This window comes from Arachis ipaensis, chromosome B6 (assembly GCF_059453495.1).
Source record: "Arachis ipaensis isolate K30076 ecotype BB chromosome B6, ASM5945349v1, whole genome shotgun sequence".
Taxonomy (NCBI): domain Eukaryota; kingdom Viridiplantae; phylum Streptophyta; class Magnoliopsida; order Fabales; family Fabaceae; genus Arachis; species Arachis ipaensis.
In genome coordinates this window covers 4,870,741-4,889,476 of record NC_142441.1, presented here as the reverse complement: position 1 = coordinate 4,889,476, position 18,736 = coordinate 4,870,741, and the positions used below count along the sequence as shown (strand labels likewise).

The 18,736-nt window shown below is 29.2% G+C and overlaps 2 protein-coding genes across 2 annotated transcripts; one reads left to right on the top strand and one right to left on the bottom strand.

The window, feature by feature from the left end:
- Positions 1 to 5,755: 5,755 nt before the first annotated feature.
- On the top strand, positions 5,756 to 9,780 carry LOC107645472 (Leucine-rich repeat protein kinase family protein). The gene is made up of 3 exons (XM_016349503.3): positions 5,756 to 6,074; positions 6,374 to 8,980; positions 9,080 to 9,780. The coding sequence occupies exons 2-3, from the start codon at positions 6,433 to 6,435 to the stop codon at positions 9,403 to 9,405; spliced, it is 2,874 nt and encodes a 957-aa protein (XP_016204989.1). The 5' UTR covers positions 5,756 to 6,074; positions 6,374 to 6,432; the 3' UTR covers positions 9,406 to 9,780.
- Positions 9,781 to 12,155: 2,375 nt separating this feature from the next.
- Positions 12,156 to 13,717, bottom strand: LOC107645471 (ozone-responsive stress-like protein (DUF1138)). The gene is made up of 3 exons (XM_016349502.3): positions 13,613 to 13,717; positions 12,603 to 12,710; positions 12,156 to 12,517 (listed from the first exon to the last, which is right to left on the bottom strand). The coding sequence occupies exons 2-3, from the start codon at positions 12,694 to 12,696 to the stop codon at positions 12,369 to 12,371; spliced, it is 243 nt and encodes an 80-aa protein (XP_016204988.1). The 5' UTR covers positions 12,697 to 12,710; positions 13,613 to 13,717; the 3' UTR covers positions 12,156 to 12,368.
- Between the last annotated feature and the right edge of the window lie 5,019 nt (positions 13,718 to 18,736).

Sequence of the window (18,736 nt, the reverse complement as noted above, 5' to 3'; positions counted from 1 at the left end):
TCAATTTACTTCGCATGAATTGAGAATATTGTTCGAAAATACAACATAGTAGTAGCATAAAAATTTAATGGTAGAAATTAGAATGAAAAGAGATCATTTACATAGTATTTTACTAGTCAATTTTGTTAAACTACATTTTAAACCGATTATTCCAAAATTAACTGAATTGTTTTAGACATTAAAGTTTAAACTAATGAAATTTGGTCACTTCTAGACTGCCAAAAAAAAAAAAGAGTAACTTCCAGTTTTGTGTTAACTAATTAATAAATTTACTTTTTTTTTTCTTAATTAAATTACTAATATTCAATTCCTATTATCACTTACTAAAGAATTGGATTAACACATGCATCCCAATCTTTTCTTCAATGTCTTATGGGTGGCAACAAACAATTCACATGCAATAATTAAAAAGAGATAGTAATATGGGGTTGGGGAACCTAAGAAAATTCCAAATAAGAGAGAGAGAGAGAGAGAGAGAGAGAGAGAGAGGGAGAGGGTGAGACAAGAAAAGATAGATAGAAGGGTGATAATGCATGTCTAGCAAAGAGAGAGCCCAATCTCAATCACAATAAGATACCATCATATCATATGCTTTTTATTTCTCAGTACTTTTTTGGATGATGGGGCCATATGCATGACAATAAAATCACCAAGATCATCACTTTCTCCCACACCCCATCATCCATGCACATGCTTATTGCTACAATGCAAAGGAGGAGAGTGGAGTCATGTCTTCATAAAGTGCAAATCTTATTTTATTTTGGAGGCCAGGGTTCCTCTCACTAATTTCTCTTCTCTCCCTTTTTTTTTTGTGGAATTATGTTGTGTTAATGATGTCATAATAAATAAATAGTGTTAATGATGTCATAATAATTAATAAATAATATTTATAAATATTTTATATAAGTATATAACCTATTATCATCCTTATTATCTCTTGAAGATATGAAATATTAGGCATCTTTAACAATGATATCTAATGCTTATATAAATGACCATAAATATCTTTAGGATTATGTATTAAGAGCTTTAAATTTGATGCCAATATAAAATGTTTTATATAATTATTTAATTATATTCATTTTTTTAAATAATTATTTATATATTTAATAAAAAATATAATATTTTTTTGGCTGATATAACAATATATAATTTAATATACATATAAAATTATTTTAAACAGGGCATCAAAATTAAAATTATATATTAATAAAATTCTCATTATTATTGAAAGATGACCACCCGTTTTGCTGATAATCATGGCATGATTTTGCTATGCACAACTTAGTGATTTCATCTAAGTATTTTTTATTTTTTATGAAAGTAATATTTGTAAACGAGTTAAATCAAGTGATAATAATCATTATTAGTAAACATTCATGGGGAAAAAAAAGTGAAACTAAGTAGTAGGCATCAATAATATAATTGGTCAGATAAGGTTGCATTCTTACCTAAATTTTCTTCATATATGATAGAGAGGTGGCCACACCCTTGTTTTTTGGTCCTACTTGTATTCAAGATGCATCCTCCTCTGCCCATTCTTAAGGGCCCCCACTATCCCTAAAAAATAATTCAATTTTCTAATTTGCATATTTTTTTTTCTATTTTTGTTCTTTGTTTCTTTGTGCATAAAATGACCAAAAGAGCAAAAGGAATCACATTAGTAATTTAGTACCATGATAGGAAACTTATTTAATGGTCTCAAAAATAAAATATACTTAAATGTTTAACTGTTGGTTGTATTAATTTTTTTTGGATATAATATTGAAATGTATTTTAGATATAAATTTTTTTAACATTAATCAAGAAATCATTATAAAATTTATATTTACATCCATCAAAATCCTTATAATTAATAGATGTATATAAAATTCACTTTTGTGCTCATTCTTCCTTTGCTTTTTGTTGGAATTTTTCAAAATTTTCGGTGTAATTTTCATATGTATTATGGTTTGTAAGCAAAAACATCAACACCTTTCCTCTTTCTCCGCTTTATTTGCAGGCCAATGGTCCACAAGCATATTCATTGTAATTGACTTTGTACAAAACTTTTATGTAGTGAATCTATATCTATATCCATATTTATATATTTATATCTATTTCTATATTAAATAATACAATGCCTGGCACAAAGTATAGTGGTAACTTGTTTAGTAATCAATGAAGGCAATGATGATTACATTTGTGGGAACAATTAAAGGACAAAATGTGCTTTCTAAAGTATGCTTTTTGACACCACATTGTATATTGATTTTTCACTAAGAATAAAGTTAGATAATTAAATTTTTTAATTAATATTAATTAATTTTTAAAATTATTTTATTTATTTTAAATTATAAGATTTAAATCATAAACTCTTAATCTTTAAAATTAATATTAAGTAACTAAAAGTTGATTTCCAATAATTTTTTCTTTCACTAAGCATGATTTGTTAATGTTGTACCTAATTATTGTGATGAATACTTTGATTAAAAAATGCACACACTAGAGAAGGCATATATATATATATATATATATATATTAAATTAATTATGATGATGCCACTTGTTATAATGTTGCATTCTATTGGGTTTTTTCCTTATTATTCCCATTGTTCTTTTTATTTAGAAACATTTAGTAATCTAGTTATATACTAAAAAAACATAGATGAAAACAACAGATTAAAAACGATAAAACAAAAAAGAGTATTATACTTTGTAGAGATTCAATAAAATTTTCTTTCCCAATATTGCAGAGAATCCAATAAGGTGTTAGAGTTTCTGCATATGTAGTAGTGATGTCTGATCTGCAGAGGGGAGAAAATAAATAAATAAATTAATAAAAATAAGGCTTGCATGAATGGAGAGAGGTGGAAATCAAGCCCTATAGGGAAGACTTAATGGATAGTTTAATTTGATTGCTTAATCATAACCTTAATTGCTCTATCAACAATCATAATTTAACTTAATTACTTTATTTCAGAAGTTATACAAATGCAAGTATCTAATTTAAGAATAATAATGTAAACTCTTCTAGTTTACACACTTAAATCTTTGTATATGAATTATTAAGAAAAGTTCAAAATTACTTACAATCCAATTACCTTATAATTGACATTATAACTTGGAGATGGAACCATTAAAGGTTTTATATATGGTGTACTTAATCACAATCTGTGATTTAAACCGAGTATAACAAATTATCTGTCTGATACAAACCTCAAATCCATTTTCTTGCATACATGTTAAGATATCGCTTTCATATATAACTAGAGGTTTTTTTTCAAATATTTAGTTTATTTTTTAGTTATATTTGATTCTATAATAATACATAATCACAATTTCTACTAATAATATCTTCCAAATTCTTATTATTTTCAAACATGATTGAATTTCTACTCATCCAAATTGAACTTATGATTAAAGAGGCTTATATATTATATTCATGCATTCTAGAAACTAATTAGAATAATTAAATCTGAGTTTGCACCTAAGTAACATGCTTTAGTCATTACTATTAGTGAAGCAGAAAATTTTGATCATGTAGTTGACTGGGAGACCCTTGAATTGGAACACAAGCAAGTTAGGGGAAAAAAAAAAAGTTAATGAACAAATAATTTTTAAATAAAAAGACAGGTCCCAGAAAATCAGAACTTCTGCCTTGTTCAGAAATTTTTTTGTTTGGGTGTATACTTAATTAACAAATAAATTGAATGTCTTTTGGAAAATGGCATGACTCATTTGACTCATATCCAATATAAAATGTGGAGGGAATCCTAGGATTAGGTTTGAGAGTTTTTGTTTGAAAGACAAACTTGCATTCCCCATCTCAAATCAATTATAATAACTTTGAATAAGAGGCAATTGGGACATTACAAATTGATATCATATTAGGCCACTTTTCCTTATTTTAATTTGCTGTTTTTTTTCTAATGATTTACTTTAAATGTATATGATGATAGCAAAGAATAATAGGAGCACTTTATCAAGCTTTTTTTTTTTTATTTTACTAAAAAAAGGTAAATTTTTTATTTGATTAGTGAAAGTTGAAACATGCTATTTTTCTTGCTTACAATTAATATGAGGTTTATTCTTCATTCTTTTTTAAGAATTAAAACTAAACTAACATTGCATCTGTTTCCTTTTTTTGGTGTAATTATTGTTTCTTATTTTCAAATAAGTGATTTTATAAGTCAACTTTTGTATATAGTTAAAAAGAAGTTGAAAATTAATTTTAATCCACATTATCCGATTCCACTTTTTTTTTTTTACATTTTGTTTAATTATTTTATAAAGTTTGTACTTTGTACAAATGCGTGGAAAGCATTTATTTTTAATAAAAAATGAAACAAACGATTTAATGGGCATTAATATTAAGCTTCAATTCATTTACCAAACACCACCATATTGGGAAAATGTCATAGGAAGTTAGAAACTGTCTTCTTTTAGGTCTTGTAACATATTTTTTTATTTTTTTATATGTTTCAAAAACAAAATTAGAAAATCACTAACAACAAGAAAATAATATCTTTTTGAGAATATATATATATATATATATATATATCACAAATTAGTTCTAAAAACATTTAGACAATACACTTTGATTGATTCTTAAACAAATTTTTATTATTCTAAAAGTTTTAAAAATTATTCTATCATATTGATACTTTTGTCATTTTTAATAAAAAATTTAACATATTAATCAAAATATATCTTTAACAAATTTTATTATAAGATTATTAGATTTCAAAAATATTATTATAAACAAATTAAACCCTCTTACAAAATGATGGATAACATCTAAAATAATAAAAATGTATAAATTATTCGATAATCAATTTGAGTGTTTATGTAAAAGAATATTAAGAATAAATACAATATCTTAATATTGTGTGTAAACATAAATTTCTTAAAAAACAAACTTATTTTTAAATATAAAATAATTTTTGCTTCTTTAAAATATTTTTTAAAATAAATCATTAAAAAAAGTATATTGTTTTTTTTTAAAGAAAATTGAGCCAAACAAATCCTACAATCTTTATGAATCCACATAAATAGTAGAATAATGATCCATTATTAGTTGGGAAAAAAATCTTAACCCAAAGTACCAAACAACAGATACATAGCAGAACCCATAGGACCCTGAAACTCTTCCAAAACTATTACAAATTTACAACTAATACATCATTATTGTACTCACTCAGTAATTATTTTTCTTTATGGTTTACATCTCCCCATGAAAAGTACATCTCACTTGTTGTAAGTGTAACACTGACACCAAAAACAACATGCTGCTTATCACTTGAAATTTAAACACCATTTAAAAATTAAAAAAGATAAAAAAAAAAAAGAAATGTAAGCAACAACAATAATTCATTAACATATGATAGGTATAGATTAGTGAGTCCCTTCACTCCCTTGTTGAATGCACTACACACAAGTGGTGTGTTTGGAGAAGGATATGGCCCACATGTAGTCACATAGAAAATACTAGAATTTTATGCACCTTTTATTTATTTACCTAAACATTTAAAAATAAAAAACTTTTTTAAAATAAAATTTAATTTTGATGCAAAAATAAAATAGTCTAATATATCAATAAAAATAATTATTTTTTATATTAGCATATACATATTTTTTAAAATAACAGATATGATAAAATAATTACCTAAATTTTACTTTGTATCAAAATTAAGCTATTGTAAAATTTACATTTTCATGGTTATTATACATGTACTAATATAAAGAAAAAAGTAAAAAATTTTCATTTATGAATTATGGTTACCATGAATTTGCACTTAAAAGAATTTTAATCAGCAAGAAACTCAGCTAATTCATTCATTCATTCTCATCACTGCACTCATTTCTCGTGAAAACGCCATTTTTACACTGCCAACACACTAAAACAATTCCTCTCTCTCTCTCTCTCTCTCTCTGGTGGAAGCAGAAACACCTGCTCCGTGAGCACTGTACCTCCTTCTCTCATTCATTTTCGTCACCAACTCAACTCACTCAGCATTGCTTCACACTTATCAATCACTCTGCCTACTCTCTCTGCTTTTGTTGCTTCCATCACTTTTATCTTCTGCTGCCAAAGTATGCACCATGCACTGCACTATTCCCTTTTGTTTTCTTTTCTTTTCTCTTTTTGAATTTGTCCTTCTTCTTCTTGCTTCAGATATGGTTTAGTTTTGGACCGGACTCAAAGTTAAACCTTTTTTCCTTTTTTTGGGAAGTTCGCTTTCTTTCTTTTTTTTTTTTCTCTCTTGAAAATAAAAATGTCTTTTTTCTTCTAGGGAGTAGCAGTGGCGAGTAACAGTTCTTGGTAGTAGCATATGGGGATCTTTTATTTTCTTCAAAATGTTGGTTTCTGATCTGGGGTTATTGCATTTCAGGGCTATCTATTACTACTAGAAAGCTTCCAAAGATTTTTCATTGAAGCAAGCGGTTTTTGATGGTTTCAACTTGTGGCATCTCTTTCCAAATCTCCACATTAAAGAAAAAGGGAAGGTACATTGTGAAGGAAAGTTGCAATTTTTGTTGTTGTTGTTGTGGCAGAGCATTGATCACAGTTTTGGGGTTTATTTTTGGAAGAACGCTGTTGAGAGTGTGGGGGGTGAAAGCTCTAAAAGCACTTCACTTCAGCAGAGAACAGTGTTCGGTGATGGAAATTCTGTGCTTCTTGCATCTTCTGCTAGGTTGGTATCTCTCAAACTCTAACCTTGTTAATGCTCAGCTACAAGACCAAGCTATATTACTTGCCATCAACAAAGAGCTTGGAGTTCCTGGCTGGGATTCCAGCAACTCAAACTACTGTAATTGGCAAGGAATAAGCTGTGGTAATCATTCAATGGTGGAGAAGCTTGATCTTGCTCACCGGAACCTTCGAGGTAATGTTACTTTGATGTCTGAGCTCAAAGCATTGAAGTGGCTTGACTTGTCAAATAATAACTTTGATGGATTGATTCCTCCTGCTTTTGGAAAGTTATCTGATCTTGAAGTCCTAGATTTGTCTTCAAATAAGTTTTCAGGCTCAATTCCGCCGCAATTGGGTGCTCTCAAAAGCCTCAGATCATTGAACCTTTCTAGTAATGTGCTTGTTGGAGAGATACCATTAGAGCTTCATGGCTTAGAGAATTTGCAGGATCTTCAAATTTCTAGTAATCATTTGAGTGGTTTAATACCTTCTTGGGTGGGCAATTTGACCAACCTGAGGGTGTTTTCTGCTTATGAGAATCGTTTAGGTGGCAAGGTTCCGGATAATTTAGGCTCGATTCCGGATCTTCAAATACTTAACCTGCACTCAAATCAGCTTGAAGGCCCTATACCGGCAAGCATTTTTGTCCCAGGGAAGCTACAAGTTCTGGTTCTCACCCAGAATAATTTTAGTGGTGATCTTCCTCAGGAAATTGGGAATTGCCATGCCCTTTCCAGTGTTCGAATCGGAAACAACCATCTAGTAGGTAATATTCCAAAGACAGTTGGAAATCTTAGTAGCCTAACCTACTTTGAGGCCGACAATAATAATCTCTCCGGTGAAGTAGTGTCTGAATTTGCTCAGTGTTTGAATCTTACCCTCTTGAATTTAGCTTCAAATGGATTTATGGGAGCAATTCCGGCAGAATTTGGAAAACTTATGAACCTTCAGGAATTAATTCTTTCTGGAAATAGCCTGTTTGGAGATATCCCAAGGTCGATTCTGAGTTGCAGAAGTCTTAACAAGCTTGATATTAGCAACAACAGATTCAATGGGACAATTCCAAGTGAAATCTGCAACATTTCTAGGTTGCAGTACTTGCTCTTGGGTCAGAATTCCATAAGAGGAGAGATCCCTCATGAAATTGGAAATTGTGCAAAACTTCTTGAACTACAATTGGGCAGCAACTATTTGACTGGAACTATCCCTCCTGAAGTTGGCCACATTAGAAACTTACAGATAGCACTGAATCTGAGCTTCAATCATCTTCATGGACCACTGCCCCCTGAATTAGGAAGACTGGACAAACTTGTTTCCCTCGATGTCTCAAACAATCGGCTCTCGGGTAATATACCACCTGAGCTTAAGGGAATGTTGAGCTTGATAGAGGTCAACTTCTCCAACAATCTTTTTGGAGGCCCTGTACCAGAATTTGTACCATTTCAGAAGAGTCCTATTTCAAGCTTCATCGGCAATAAAGGGCTTTGCGGAGAGCCACTGAACTCTTCATGCGGAGATCTTTACGATGATCACAAGGCCTACCATCACAGGGTTTCTTACAGAATCATACTGGCTGTAATTGGTTCTGGTTTGGCAGTTTTTATGTCGGTAACTATAGTTGTCTTGCTTTTTATGATCAGAGAGAGGCAAGAAAAAGTAGCCAAAGATGCTGCCGGGATCATAGACGATGGAACCACTGAAAAACCAACTATAATAGCTGGGAGCATTTTTGTTGATCATCTCAAACAAGCAGTAGACCTTGATGCTGTTGTTAAAGCGACTCTGAAAGACTCTAATAAGCTCAGTAGTGGAACTTTCAGCACTGTTTACAAGGCCGTCATGCCTTCTGGAGTGGTCTTATCCGTAAGGAGACTGAAGTCCGTCGACAAGACAATAATGAACCACCAGAACAAGATGATTAGAGAACTCGAAAGGCTGAGCAAAGTTTGTCATGATAATCTAGTGCGACCAGTTGGCTATGTTATATATGAAGATGTTGCTCTTCTCTTGCATAATTATTTTCCAAATGGTACTCTGGCTCAGCTTCTTCATGAATCTTCAAGGCAACCAGAATATCAGCCTGATTGGCCTTCTAGGCTATCCATTGCCATTGGAGTCGCAGAAGGTTTGGCTTTTCTTCATCATGTAGCAATTATCCATCTTGACATTTCTTCTGGCAATGTACTTCTAGATGCAAATTTCAAGCCATTGGTTGGTGAGATTGAGATTTCTAAACTCCTTGATCCAACCAAGGGCACGGCCAGTATTAGTGCAGTTGCTGGTTCCTTCGGTTACATACCACCAGGTATACTATTTTCTGTCATGCAGTTCTTGCTATGATTCTATATTCCTTCCTATTTAGTGTGTTTTGTGAGCTTCATGTTACATTTGTTCTGTGTTGCAGAATATGCTTATACAATGCAAGTTACAGCACCGGGAAATGTTTATAGCTATGGCGTTGTTTTGTTGGAAATCCTTACTACTCGACTGCCAGTGGATGAGGATTTCGGTGAAGGCGTAGATTTGGTGAAGTGGGTTCAAAGTGCTCCGGTAAGAGGGGAAACTCCAGAGCAGATACTGGATGCAAGGCTCAGCACTGTTTCCTTTGGTTGGAGGAAAGAAATGCTTGCTGCTCTTAAGGTTGCGCTGCTCTGCACAGACACCACACCGGCAAAGCGACCAAAAATGAAGAATGTGGTTGAAATGCTCCGAGAGATAAAGCAAAACTGAGGACAGCAAGCCGCCCGAGTTTTCTATTCCGTCTACACCGTCGAAGGTTTTATGAATGTGAAACTATCATGGCTAGTTGGCTACCAGGAAACTGATGAGTTCAAACTTGCAACTTGGAATAGTAATCTTGTATCAGGAATTATTAACAGATGAAGGTTGTGTCAAAGTAAAATTAATATCATTGGCATTGTAGACCTTCATCTTTCTAGTTTGACCAAAGAATTAGGTTGGGGAGAGGTAACAGAAGCAAGAAGAGAACTTGAGGCATGATATATCAGTTCCTTCTTTCACATGAGTTAGCCAGCAGTTTTCATGTTGTATTTTACTCATTTGGGAGATGAATCCATTTTCAATTTTAATCTCTTCCCATTGAAATTGAAGGTTCTACTTGTTTTCTTTTTTAGATGCATATTGTAAATCTGAACTTTGTCCATGCATGCAGAGCCTTATGTGTTTCTAGTCATTGCACTGAAGTGATTTCACAACCCGATCTAATATGGAAAAATACAGATTTCCTAACACCATACTTAGAACTAAATTCTTGTTTTAACAAAGAATCAACTCTTTCATGGCCAAATATAGTTTCAACAAAATTAGGATGAGAGTCTAAAACAAGAGATGATACTAACTCCAACTTAAGAGAGGAAAAGGAAAACAGTACAGTTTGACATGCATACACGGTTTAAAAGAAATGTAACAATTACTCCCCAATCCATGGCTAAGGAGGCAAGGCACCAGTTAAGTGCTACCACTGTTAAAGCCTCGCTTTGGAGTGTTGACCATCTCCTTCAAAGACAGACAGAAAGCGGGAGAATTGCCTCATACATGCAACTCATATTGTACTCGATGCATTTGAGCCAAGGCAGCTTGCCAGCTTCTTGCTCTTGCTGAGGTAGGATTCAATCCTTCCTAACATATGGTATGATCCAATTGAATTAGTCGATATAATATAAACACATCAAGTTATCCTTTGCTTCTTTTATTTTTTAAATAACTGGAATGAGACCCGCGCGATGCACGGAGCAGTAAATTAATGATACTATATAATAAATATTAAAAATTGTTATATTTTGTAAAATTAAATTAAATATGTAAATTAAAGTTAAATTTAAAAGATATTTTATTTAAAATAATTTGTAGTACAAAAGATTTGGATATTAGAGTTATATGTACAAAATGACATTTTTATTTAGTGGTTTGATTTTTGTATTTATTTTAGTTGATGAACTGAGTCTTCTTATATGGCGCTTGTTCTTTGTTTTTTTATTGGTTGTTGTTAGAGTTGTTACTTTCTTCTTTCTGTGTAGATTCTTGTGAAGGCATGTTCTTTATGAATTGTTGAGTTATATGCACTTTCTATTGTGTTGTTTGTTCCATCTTTGCAAATATGTTCTTTCGAATATGTGTCTTTAATTTGTATAGTTTTCTTTCTCCTTAATCTCTTGATGGTATGTGATCTTCGTCTGATGTTATTAGTGTTGGCGAAGTTAATTCCTATAATCAATGAATAATTTAAATTAGAAATAAAAATGATGTCTAAAATAACTAAAATAAGTAATTTTTTTTAGTATTACCTGTTTTATTTATTGTAATAAGTGTTGAGGTTCAGTGTTTTTTGTTGGAACAAATGTCTTGGTAAGAGTGTATTATTTAGAACTTTTTTTTTTTAAATTAAAATCATTTACATTGAGCTCAAATATAAGTGAGGTTGCACAAATTTTCAATTGGGATGGTATTTCAATGTCATTACTTTTCTAGAGTGCCATTAAATTTAAAACAGTTGTACCCAACAATTTTTTTGCTTCGCCATCAAATAGTACAAAAGTTGTTGTACCACTTTGATCTGAAACCTTTAATTGAATTTCGAACCTAAAATAAGTATTGAGTTAGTAACTAATAATTTGATAGATGGAATTATGAAAAATATATCGAGTTACCTTTCTTCTTACACTTTTCACATTCAACATAATTATCTTCATTGAGTAAGTTTGAGATGGTGTGTAGTTCGAAAATAAATTTTTTGTGATAAATTTGATGTTATTTGAAGGAATAGTAATAAAAGACTTATATAAATAATTCAAATAGTATGGAATTTGAATATTTATAACGTAAAATTTATTATGATTAATAGTATTATTATGACATTTGTAATATGAATGTTTATTACATTGAATGAGTTATTTATAAAAATTAATAAATTAATTATTAGAATTATAAATTTATTGTATTGTTTACAATGGTAAGATATAATAAATATATAAATATGAATTTAATATCTTTGTAAGTTACAAATTTGGTTAGACCCTATTAATTTCTAATTATTGTATTTTTTTGTATATTTTGTTTTTTTTTTGTTGATTTGAAAATAATAGATGATTTGACAAAAATTGAGTAGTTGATTCTAAAATTTTGCCAAGTAAACGATGTTGCTGACATGGCATTAGTAAGAGAAGAAAGATGTCTTAAAAGTAATATAGGTAAACTTATGTATCTACTTCTATATATTAAGAATAGATAGATAGATTATCCTTCAATTATGAAGGAGAGGTAAACCAGTCTCAAGCAGCAGCTACATTAAAGCCTCATTTGCATCATAAAGCCTCATAAATAACCTTATCCTTTTTCTCAGCATACTTAACATCGTCTCTGACCAAAATTACTATGACAAATTTTACACATCCCTACTAAACATATTTGTAGTGTCATTGATTACTAATGATACCATGGTGGGATGGTAAAGGCAAAACAAATTTATAATTCCAACCCAAGAATACGTATCAATCAATTCAAGATTTCATCAGTAACATTTTATTTAGACATAAAAACATTCGACACTAAGGTCGGTAATGAAAGAGTAGGCATCACTAATTGAACTACAAGAGTATAGCCTCAAACATATAGCTCATGGATCCCATGAACAAGGTGAACCAGCCAACTAAAAATCAATTAACAAAATTCAGGAATCAAGACTCGGAACGAGACTTCACAATGAAATTCTGGCGGCTAATGGGGTTCATGACCACTGGTGGACCAGCAGTGCGTGGCCATGCCTGGAATTTCTTGTCGGTCTCTTCCCACCATCCCTTGTTTGCAACAGTGCCAGGGGTAGTTCCTGAACCAACAAAAAAGGAGTTAGCAATTACAGTCAGCTAAAAATGGCCACAGGCCAGATTAATTCTTACGGCAGCACTACCTACCTCCAAATATCTTTCTGTCTGAAATTACAGAATCACAGACATATGCAATTCCAAATGATCCAACAATAGCAGATATGATATACTTGCCTGACATGATTAGAGAGTAAACTGCACAAAACAGTAACTAATTAAGTAGGGCCAAAACTCAAAACATCAGGAATAACTCAACAGAGAGGATACCAAATCAAACAATGCAACAGATGATATATCGAAATTGTGAAGTTGACAAGTTGAGACCCATTTCAAATATAACCATAGGTTCTAAATGAACCGGATCATTAACCACCACCATGTTAGAACAATTGAATTCCTAGTCACCCATGAATATAATAAACTGTATACCCCATTAGCAGTAACATTACATATAAATTCTCAATAACACATAGTGAATATCCTTTATATTTCCAGCCACTCATAAGATTAAAAATAAACCCAAAATGTTGGGCTCGGGGAAACACTACAAGGATCAACATGATTAACAGCATGAAACAATATATGAATTACAGGTAACTAAATACGTCAAAGCAGCTGAGATATTTCAACTGAATTTTGTGAACAAAATACTGCTAACATCTATAACCGCCCAGAAACCAAAACACCGATTATGTCTGCACATAACAGAAGATGGATTATGCATTGTCCAATCTAGCACATAACAGAATTAAGGGAAATTTTATGTTATCTCCATCTAAAGGGCATCACTGATATTAAATACGATCTTTACAGAATATAAGAATTTAAAACGGGTAGCTTTGCGTTTAAATTATAGTTTCCATGTGAACGTAACGGAGCATCAAAATCACCAAAATTAGATACATCTGATAAAAAAAAACATCTATAGGGGAAATAAATGAATATTTAGGGCAAATTTTGGAAACGATAAATAGGGTCAGATTGTATGAGAACTACTTAATCAAAACCTCAAGATACAAATACCTAAAAAATTAATCATTTAACAATAAATGGGAAAACTAGGATTAGGATTATGGTTAGCGAGTTGGTAATGGTACCTGAGGGTGTGAGGGAAGAAGCTTGAGATCTGATGAGCGAATGGTGGAAGAGACAGCAATCAGCGATGACTGAGTTTAAAGAGACGCAGCTAATAGAAATCTTTCGCAGCTTCTAAATTCACATGGGCTTCCCACTCGGCCCATTTTTTATAATGGGCTTCTAGTTTTTTTATTTTTTTAATACAAAAATTTAATTTTAATATACTATTCAATTATGTATTATATTGATAATTTGATATTATAGTGTTCATGATTATCTACAGAAATAAATATGACTAAATATTCATGTGTAAGTTCTTACCTCCGTCTTGGTGTAACAAAATTAAATAATATTACTATGAAAAGTTTAATTAATTTAAATTATTTTTTTTAAACATCGGTTTTACATGTTTGGTTCATAAAAAATAAAAAATACTAAAAACATGACGAATTTATTTACACTTCCCGCTGAAAGGTATTCTATTTGATATTATTTTATATATATATATATATATATATATATATATATATATCATTTATTAGACAAGTCCCAAAAAAAATGAGTTATTGTAGGGGTGAAGGAAAGTTCTAAGGAATTTTTTTAAATAAATATTTTAAATATTTTATTTATTAATATATATAATTTAAATATAATTTATGTTTTCATATTTTATTATTTATTTTGTTTATCGTATAAACAAATTAATTATAAAGATATTTTATTTAAATGAGATAAGACACTTTGATACATGGAAATTAACGTACTCTACATATTTCGTTAATAGTGTAAACGAGATATATTCATAATTAATTCGTTTATAATATATATTTAAAAGTATAAAATTTTAATTTTTAAAATAATAAAAATATTAATGATTTATTTTAGATCAATTTTAAAAAAATCCATATATTTAAAACCACCTATTATTTCTTAAAGAAAATTTGAAACAACACATTGCCACATTTTTCGGAAGAGCGAAGATCGGGAGTACGAGGGAGTACAAGAATTTGAAATCGTAAAAAGAATAAAGAGCGAGAATCTCTACGGTTAATTCAATATTTTAAATTTTTAACACGATATTACTCTAAATAGAATAATAGACGATTTTAAATTTAATTTATAGGGATTCCAAGAAGAGAAATCAATAAATTGAATAAATTTAAATAAAACTTTTATGTACTCTTTTAAATATTAAAAATTTAAATATACGTATTTTTTGTACGAATAATTTTAAAAAATAATAAAATAATGATCAATTTAAAAAGCTTACATTAGAACAAAATAGATGTTACATATTTTCAAAATTATACCTAAACTAAGCACCATTGTTAACTGCTTGATATTGTTGAAAAAAAATTTTTCTTTTGAAAAATTAAAAAGTGACTATTTAATAAAACATAAGACAAATTAAAAATTAACCCTTCTTTAATTTTGTTGAAAATGTCTGACTTAGTTATCTTAATTTGAATGAATTTAGATTCACACGGAGTATATTAAATGTATTTATCAATCTCAACGGTGATAAAAATACAAATAAACCAAAATTTTAACATACTAATAAACTGAAATGTATTTTTATCGATCACATTATATATTCTGTTTTTCTCTAAAATACTTGTAACACAAATAATAAAATAGTGATTAATTTAAAAAGCTTAAGAGTACTGCACAGAACAAATGTTACATTTTCTCAAAATTATACTGAATTATGCACTATCGTTAATTGCACCAGCACCATTATTAACTTTTTGACATCGTTGGGGAATATTTCCCGCACGATGCAAGCATAAAAAATGCTGCCCTGCCACGACAGTTCCCAACAAATGATGGTCCAATGGGACAGTAGTATGATTATTCATACCGTCCACTAAATATGGTGTAAGTTAATTCAACAACAGATCTAAAAAATGAACGGTTAGAAATCTTAAAATCTTTACGTTGGTAAACTGATTTATCATAATTCATAGTGTATAATGATCATTTTTGGATTTTCGATCCTAAATTCAGCCATCCTAAAGTAAAAGTAAATTGACAACACTAAACAAATCAAGTAATTTAGAAGAGATTAATTTAGAGAGAGATCGAAACAAAATTAAACAAATCAAGTAATCAAGTAAATTTGAAACAATATATTCCCACGTTTTCTAGAAAAGAACGGGAGTACGTGAGAGTACGTGGGAGTACGAACATTTGAAACCAGTATTTTAATTTTTTAGCGTGCAGTTATTTTAAATAGAATTTTTAAAAAATTACGTTAAATTAAAAAGATTAAAAGTTAAATAAATTTAAATAAAATTTTTATGTACTCTTTTAAATATAAAAAATTTAAATATTCCTATTTTTTGTACCTGTTATAAATTTATAAATAAATTTAAATAAAATTTTTATATACTCTTTAAGTATTACAAATTTGGATTATTGTAATTGTTTTTTTTATAATAATACATATATATTTATAATTATCTCATTTATATCAGATAAATCAAGTGACACGTCACAAATTACATATTTTGATAAATAAAATAATTAAATTATTTATTAAAAAAATCTAAATCCCAAATAAAAGTAAATAAAATGAAGTAGGGTTTATGAGAAGAAAGATCTTTACCTTTAATAGATTAATATTTCAGGTTAAATGTAATATATTTTTATTTTATATTTTTTTGTTTGGTCTTTCTTGTAGTCTCATCCATCATCCATGATTAAGAATTCTCTAACAAATTTTTTCATATTTAATAATTTCAATCTATAATCTATCTATTTTTAATATATAAAAATAGATACATAAATTTATCTATATTATTTTTAAGATATCTCTCTTCTCCTACTAATGTTATGTCAGTAACATAGTTTACTTGGTAAAATTTTAGAATCAACCACTCAATTTTTGTCAAATTATCTATTATTTCCAAATCAGTAAAAAAAATATACAAAAAATAATACAATAATTACCAACGACAATAATTAGAAATTAATAGCGTCTAACCGAATTTGTAACTTACAACGACATTAAATCCATATTTCTATATTTATTATATCTTACCGTTGTAAACAATACAATAAATTTATAATTATAATAATTAATTTATTAATTTCTATAAATAACTCATTCAATGTAATAAAAATCCATATTATAAATATCATAATAATATTATGGAAAAAAGACAGATAGGTTCCTGACTTTTCAACTTTTTGACAAATACATCCCTAACAAAATTTAAATACAAAAAAGTCCCTAACTTTAATAAACGGAGGACAATTTAGTCCTTCCGTCTATTTGCCTCTCATACACCAAACGGAACTAGCTAACGTGGCTGAAACGGTGTCCAGGTGTCCGTTACAGTGCCACGCTGAAAGGAGAATAAAGTTCGAAGGACAAATAAGTCATTGACGTCATTTTACAAATAAAGTTCGAAGGACAAATAGGTCCTTCAGAATTTTTTTTTTCAAAATTAATAAACTCCTTTCCTAAATTCTCTCATCTACCTCTCTCCATTTTTATATTTCTCTCTACTATTTTTACTCTATATATAATTATATTTTATATTAGTAATTTGACAAATCAAAATATGTTATTAGATATTTTTTTACAATTAAAATATTTTAAATGTAAAAGTAAACACATTAAATTATTTTAAATTTTAGATAACGAATGTTAAAATTAATTATTAATAAAAAAATTAGACTTTTTCATATAAAAATAATAACTAAAAGTCTTATTATTTAATTTTTTATCTGCAGATATCTTGGTCTTCTTAGTCAGAAAATTTTGTCAACTTAAGACTTTTTTGTAAAAGTAGTTTGATTTTATAAATCTTTTGTGTCATGCATAATTTATACTGTTAGAACAAAGTGAACTATAATTTTAAAAAAAAATTATTCTCGTAATGTTATTATGTATAAAAATACTAGTTCTAATATAATACACAAATGCACTAATGCTAACTTAATACATGAATGATGCACAAATGAACTAATGCTAACTTGATGCATAAATGAACTGATGCTAACTAATGCCACTGGTATGATGAAAATTGAATTAATGCAATTTAACAAATTCTAATATAATACACAAATGCACTAAAACTGAATTAATGCAATTTAAGAAAAAAAAAAGTAGAAACAGAACAAGCTCAATTTCTGCAATTTTAATACAAATAATTTAAATTGCAGAATACAACAAGTTAACTAGATTTCAAAATACAAGCATAATTTTATAAACTAAATTCTCATAATAGAAGCATAATAGAAGTATAATGAAAAAAAAAAATTCTCAAGGACCTATTTGTCCTTCGAACTTTATTTGTAAAATGACGTCAAGGACTTATTTGTCCTTCGAACTTTATTCCTCTTTCAGCGTGGCACCGTAACGGACACCTGGACACCATTTCAGCCACGTCAGCCAGTTCCGTTTGGTGTATGAGAGGCAAATAGACGAAAGGACTAAATTGTCCTCCATTTGTTAAAGTCAAGGACTTTTTTGTATTTAAATTTTGTCAGGGATGTATTTGTCAAAAAGTTGAAAAGTCAAGGACCTATCTGTCTTTTTTCCTAATATTATTAGTCATAATAAATTTTACGTTACAAATATTCAAATTTCATACTATTTGAACTACTTATACAAGTCTCTTATTACTATTCCTTCAAATAACATCAAATTTAGTACAAAAAATTTATTTCTGAACTACACACCATCTCAAACTTACTCAATGGAAATAATTATATTGAATATGAAAAAAGTGTAACAAGAAAGTATATAAAAAAGAAGATAACTACATTTCTGACACATGTAATCAAACACCACACTATTCAACAATAAGGTAACTTTATATATTTTTCATAATCCCATCTATCAAATTATTAGTTACTAACTCAATATTTATTTTAGGTTCGAAATTTAATTAAAGGTTTTAGATCAAAGTGGTACAACAACTTTTGTACTATTTGATGGCGAAGCAAAAAAATTGTTGAGTACAACTATTTCAAATCTAATGGCACTCTAGAAAAGTAATGACATTGAAACACCACCTCAATTGAAAAAATTGTGCAACCTCACTTATATTTGAAGTCAATGTAAATGATTTTAATCTAAAGTAAGTTCTAAACAATACACTCTTACCAAGACATTTGTTTCAACAAAAAAT

Coding starts and splice junctions, on each gene's coding strand:
- LOC107645471 (XM_016349502.3), bottom strand. CDS start 12,696: ATGTCAGGCAAGTATATCATATCTGCTATTGTTGGATCATTTGGAATT. Junction 12,518..12,602: donor AGACAGAAAGATATTTGGAG/GTAGGTAGTGCT, acceptor TTGTTGGTTCAG/GAACTACCCCTGGCACTGTT.
- LOC107645472 (XM_016349503.3), top strand. CDS start 6,433: ATGGTTTCAACTTGTGGCATCTCTTTCCAAATCTCCACATTAAAGAAA. Junction 8,981..9,079: donor CTTCGGTTACATACCACCAG/GTATACTATTTT, acceptor TCTGTGTTGCAG/AATATGCTTATACAATGCAA.